The sequence below is a fragment of the Lactuca saligna genome, chromosome 5 (genome assembly GCF_052625555.1).
Source record: "Lactuca saligna cultivar CGN05327 chromosome 5, ASM5262555v1, whole genome shotgun sequence".
Taxonomy (NCBI): Eukaryota; Viridiplantae; Streptophyta; class Magnoliopsida; order Asterales; family Asteraceae; genus Lactuca; species Lactuca saligna.
In genome coordinates this window covers 200,828,421-200,834,745 of record NC_136421.1, presented here as the reverse complement: position 1 = coordinate 200,834,745, position 6,325 = coordinate 200,828,421, and the positions used below count along the sequence as shown (strand labels likewise).

Below are 6,325 nucleotides of genomic sequence, written 5' to 3'. Positions count from 1 at the left end.
TAGACATTGAAATGAAATGATACGCAATAAATGAACATTTGCAGAATATTCATAAAGATATTTCCCAAATACTTCCACCACCTTCTAGATATTTATTGAACACTCACGATCTGTGTGGAATTCTGGGTAACCTTCGTATATAATGCTCGTAATAGTGCTTTCAACTTCTGTCAGAAATTTCAATGCCTAATTCTCCCCATAAGGGTAACGTGTTTATATTTTTCTTGCAATTTTGAAAACAAATTTTCATATGTGAAATATCAAAATTACCCTTCAGTGAAGACAAAATGATGGGCCCTTGGGGACTGCAATCACCAAAAGTCCATTTATTTGTTCTTTAAGATTTGCAAATAAATATATTAAGAAAAAGCCAACTCCTAAGTAATATAATGACATTGATTGGCAGATTGACATAGATGATTTCTTAAATTATGGAGCTCTGTTGATATCTAGAAGGATTGTATGGCTCCATCCTTATGTGTTTTCATATTTTACATTTATATGAAAAAAAAAAATACAACAGAGCAAAATCAATATACAACTTTAATACTTTATTTGCATTTCGTTTTTTATATAAAAGGATTCACATTTTGGTAATTGCAAGTGTTCAAGCAAGTAATGTCAATTGTTGTCACATCTCATTTGATGGAAAACTGGTCCCCGATTGATATCATGGGTTAAAATTTTTCAAAAACCATAAATGTCTTTTATTGAAAAAGGTATCGCCTTTTCCACATAACATTTTGTGGTATAGTACTATAAAAGTTACCAATCGAAAAACTTAACCAAAACAAAGTCAACAATTAAGGATAAAACATCATGAAAACTACTATTAAATCTATGTATATACATGGAAGAAAACTATTCCCTAACCTCTTTTTTTTTTTTTTTTAAAGATAAACATCACCAAAACATTTATTTACGTGATCGATATGCATCCAAAATTCTCGTAGGCTAAATATTTATAAAAAGAGAAATACCAAAAAAAAAAAAAACTACTTCCAAATCTTAACCACATTGTCATTATGTCCCGCTGAAGCTATTAATCCAGATGCACTCGATACTGCAAGCGCGGAAACCGGTTCTTCAATTGGCATCATCATCTTGTTCTCCGCCATGTTCCATAGCTCCATACTCTAATCCATCCAAAGGGTAAAACGGTAAATTTACATTACAAGGACGTCGTTTTATACATTACTTCTCATACGACTCTAATCGGAATTAATCACAATCCTTCAAACTCCATGTTTTAACGATTTCAATTTTCAACGTTCCTTTGGAATTGTGGAAGGATTACGATTCTTTGAAATTCCAATTCCTTTTGACGGATTCCATTACTTTGAATCTCTATCTTTCTAAATTTGACGATTTAAAGATGGAAATTTGTATACCTGATAACAACCGATTATGAGTAGAGAAGGGTATGCAGGATGAAAAATGCCACAATGGAATCTTTTGCCATTAACGCTCAACTCATGAACGCAATTTGCTTTTCCCCCTGAATCCATTCTCCACACCTTTACCAAATCCTCACTTACTGATATCAAATTCTCACCCGAAGAATCCCAGCATATAGACTGAACATTCGATGCATGCCCCTGTATTTCAAAAAAAAAAAAAAAAAAAAAAAAAAAAAAAAAAAAAAAAACTGATAATTACTATTTCTCAAACCTTATAAAATAAAAATCTGGATTTCAAAAAAATAAAAAACGAACCTTTAAAACATGCTTACGAGCTTGAGAATTCTCCAAATCTGTTAAAGACACCGATTTTCCAACAACAGCTGCAAGAATCCTCCCAACACCTGATTGAAATCTAACCAGATTTGCACCACCCTAAAAAAAATGAAAATTAAATTAAATTCTTGAATTTAAAAATACAATTCTATAATTAGTATTTCTCAAACCTTTGTGACTTTAACACATCCAGCATTCTTAATAGTCCAATAACGAATCTCACTTTCATCACAAGAGCAAATAATGTCATCTTTTTTAGGGTGAAAATCAATCGATAAAACAGATGCAATGTGCCCTGTAAATGTCCTAACAGATCCACCTCCCAACTTCATAACAAATAAAAAAATAAAAATACAATAATTGTATAATTGGATGAAAATTTTTGAAGTAGAATAAGAAAAATGAAATTACGTTTTCAAGATCCCAAATTCTAATGGTTTTGTCTTGAGAAGATGTAGCGAGTAATTGCATTGAAGGACTAAAACGGATATCAGTTATTTCTGAAGAGTGTTCATCAAGTGTAGCTTTGTTCTCCCGTGTGCTTGTGCACCATAATCTTCCCTGCACCACAACATTATTATTATTATTATTATTTTTTAGTTATTATAAAATTATTAAGTTGAAGAAATTACCTTTTTGTCTTGGCCACCAACTGCTACAAGTTTTCCATCAAATGAAATGTGACAACAACTTATACTTGTGGCTTCAACACTTCCAACTTCCAAAAATGTGAAACCTTTAATAAAAAAAAGTATCAAGTGGGACCCACAAAATGAAAATGAAAATGTGAATAAGACTCAAATTACTATTTAAAGTTTTACCATGCGAAGTGTTTATTTCGGATTCTTTATCGGTTTGAGGCAACAAGGAATTGTCATTATTTCCATCAAAAGCTCCATAATCAATGAAATCATCAACATTAATCTGCAAAACAATTTCATTACATTACTAAAACAAGAAATAAAAATTTGTTTTCAAAAGGTGAATAGAAATAGAAATACCTTTTCATTTTGTGGGGAATTAGGCTTTGAAACATTACTTGAAAACACTCCAATTGCATTTGAGATTCCAGAAGTCATTGGTTGTTTTCTTTTTCTATCCATTGAAGCCTGAATTTGTCCCTCATTTTGAGATCTAAAAGGTGATTGTTGTTGTTGTTGTTGTTGCAATCGAATCTGGATTTGATCCAATCCTTGTTGCTGCTAATTTTCCATAACATGATTATAATTATAATCACATTGATAATATAATCAACTCTGGATTTGATTCAATGAAAAAGAGTAAAATAAATTGAGTTTAAGTTTGAAAGCTCACAGTTAAAGGCCATCCTCTAAGAGGCATAGTGGTTAATCCTCCAGTTGCTGTTGAAAAACGTAAAAAGAAGCTTATGATCTAAATCAATAAAATTCTTTTCTTCTTTAAATTTGTATCTTACAAAATATTCAAGATTTGTATAAATATACGAGTTTTAGCCTTTAGGGCTATTTTTAAGATTACCATGAGCTTCAGGAACTTGAGCACTTTGATTGATCATGGAATTTGTCACATTACTTATTTCCTGATTCACCAAAGTAAATATTACAACATATTGAAATAATTTAATATGCCACATATTCAAGATCAAAATAATAATGAATTACTGATTATTCAGATACACACATGTCTAGGCACCAAAGCTTGCTTTTGTTGTTCAATTGGAAGTTGATTCATTGAATTGATGTGATTCATAATGAGGGCTGCATTATCTCCATACCATTGCTATACAAAAAAATAAAAACAATTTTTTTTTTTTATAAATATATTATATTACTATAACTTATAAGAAACTTGTGAATTCAAATTCAATACCTTTGGAACTGGTTGCTTCATAACAGTTGATGCCTCAGCAATCCAAGGGCTTTTCCCAATATTAACATTGTTTGCATTGAAGCTTTGACTTTGATGTTGACCACCTTGCTGCTGATGTGGAACCCTAATAACCTGTTATTAAGATTTACATAAGTTTATAGTCTTACAAAGACCCTTCTTGATATTTATAGAATTCGATAACAATTCCATTATGTTTATAAAATATTTGGGAAAATGATGGCATAAATGAGGGAATTTTGGGTTTTAATGAGAAAAGCTTCACTTTCTATTATATCTTGTATGGGTAAAGTGGTTGAATGAGACTAAATGACCATTTTACCCTTACATTCCAAAAAAAAAACAAATTTCATAATACTCATCAATTTTAACTTGAGAGGAGTTGAGATTGAATATGAATCTAGAAATTATTGAATCATAATCTTGAAATTATAATTATCCACTCACCTCATTGGAAGATTCCATGGAGCCTTGGTGGCGTTTGTATCTAGAAATAAAAGTATCCCAAAAAACTGTCCACCATTCAAACAGGAAACCTCGAGGAGCATCAATGGCTGAAGTGATCATAATTCACAAACAACAAAACAAAAAACAGAATCTAAAGTTTTAATCATTTAAAAAATGATTAAAGTAAATAAATTTCCTTTTATGCAAACGTTGTCTTACCTCGAACATTGGCAGGGACTTTTGCTTCACCTTCAAATGCCTTTGTGGAATTACCATAGTTTTTCTTGATAAGATAATCGAGAATATAAACATCCAGCCTGTTTTTCCAACAAAACAAGTCAAAGTTATGAGAAAATCACAAAAACTAAGGATATAATATAAACATTTAGCGACTAATATTTAAATATATGATAATACAAACAACAAATTTGAAGAATCTTATGCTTATGCAGCAACAAAGCGAATGTTACGAGTATTTTATAAAGATTTTTCCAAAAGGAAACTGTGCATTTCACTTGGATTCTTACATACTGGGGTAAAGGGAGTATTATATAACGACAAATTCAAAATAAGACTTAAAAAATGGGTTTTTATGTATGTATATGTGTGTGTATATACACCGACGTGTATATTACACACAGTCAACGATCAATGGTGGCTCGATAAACCCTCAATAAGCACCGACACATTTACATAGAAGCACACGTCAAGTAACATAAGAGCTTCTTCAAGTAATACACTTAAGAAATCTTAAAAACACCGATACACACAATGCAAAAGGGCAAACCCCATTTGAGTAATCATCGATTAAGAATCAAAAATAGAAAATTTAAATCGTAAAATTGAAAACCCCAGTAATCAAAGACGATGAAATAAAAAAGGAAAATGAGAAGAAGGAAGTGCTTAAGTTACATTGTATCAGCATCCATGGCGGGTGGTTGTTGTTGTTGTGGTTGAGATTGCGCCATGATTGTTAAACCCCAGAGAGAGAGAGAGAGAGGCACAAAACCACAGACGTCGGAAACTGCGAAAGGGAAATGGAAAGGAATTGTTGGAATGAGAATGTTGTTTATTAATAGTGAATTTTAAAAAGGGTTCTTTTTGACTCCAAAAGAGTACGGATTTGCTTTTCTCCAATAAGCGGTTATACAATGAGGACTCCCTTTCCTTTGAGTTTCTTTCATACATGAAAATAAATGCAATATAATAGGTCTGATTTTCAAAATAATTATTACTTATCAATTTGAAAATTAAGGAACTATCCACAAATATAATTAAAAATGGGAGCCAAAATTATTTTTAAACTTAAACACAAAATAATTATATATTTCGTGAAAAATACTTCATGACTCAAGAAATTTTATTTTGAGAAGACGTAACATATGAATAGAGATGGATGATGAAAATAAATTGTGCAATTAATCTTTTTTGAATGATTATATTGTCTATGATGTGGTAGACTTTATCTAGTGTAAAAAAACAAAAAAAAGTATAATACACGGATAATATAAACACATGTTTATTTTACATGCATGTTTTCTCGTGTTTTGTCAATTTGAGTAAAACTGATTTCAAGGTAATATGTATTAGAGTGAAATCATCACTTTTCAAGCTCACAAAAAATTACTCATGGTAGATCCATATATGTGTTTCCTTTGCATCAATCCAAAACCAAAATTTAGGTCTATCTAAGTAAATGAGTTTTAACCAAGTACATGAGTATTTACATGTCATAGTCGATTAAGATGTTTTGTTTCTTGAGTGAATGTTGTAGGTTTAAATCTTATTACAAATAATTATTTTACAAATTTTGCAGTGGGAAAATATAGGAATTCTTTTCAGTTTTGTCGCATCTAAACAATTTGTTTAAATTAAAAAAAAAAATAATTACATTATCTAATTCGTGTATTTTTACTTTTATGTTCATTTTGTGATTTTTGCGAAATAGCGTCATTTTAGTCTAAAAGATTACAAAAGAAAAAATGGGAACTATGTGGTGGGAAAACTGATTTCATAATTTATAAAATATTTTTTATAACTCGCTTTGATCGACTATATTGATTAATTAATTACTAATCACAATGAGTAAGAAGATAAAAAGACAACTTATGCCGCTAAATCTTTCCATAACATAAATAATTATACAAGATGGAAATTCAGTATTGTATAATAACATGGGTTTTATTTTTTTTGTCCTTTTGGGATTTACTTTAAAAAAGTTCTTCTCGACCAAAAGAGTAAGGATTGCTTTTTCCAAATGGCTCCAAGGCAGTTAT

General features: G+C 30.4%; 1 protein-coding gene across 2 annotated transcripts; it reads right to left on the bottom strand.

Moving 5' to 3' along the window:
• Positions 1-903: 903 nt before the first annotated feature.
• LOC145045633 (transcriptional corepressor LEUNIG-like) lies at positions 904-5,118 on the bottom strand. Of its 2 annotated transcripts, none has more exons than XM_078993959.1 (15): positions 4,962-5,118; positions 4,269-4,366; positions 4,050-4,156; positions 3,585-3,716; positions 3,396-3,494; positions 3,234-3,294; positions 3,051-3,097; positions 2,738-2,938; positions 2,558-2,660; positions 2,369-2,472; positions 2,148-2,297; positions 1,907-2,062; positions 1,716-1,835; positions 1,392-1,598; positions 904-1,136 (listed from the first exon to the last, which is right to left on the bottom strand). In XM_078993959.1, the coding sequence occupies exons 1-15, from the start codon at positions 5,015-5,017 to the stop codon at positions 996-998; spliced, it is 1,782 nt and encodes a 593-aa protein (XP_078850085.1). In that variant the 5' UTR covers positions 5,018-5,118; the 3' UTR covers positions 904-995. The 2 variants fall into 2 exon arrangements, with proteins under 2 accessions (XP_078850085.1, XP_078850086.1); XM_078993960.1 differs by having other exon boundaries at positions 2,738-2,935.
• Between the last annotated feature and the right edge of the window lie 1,207 nt (positions 5,119-6,325).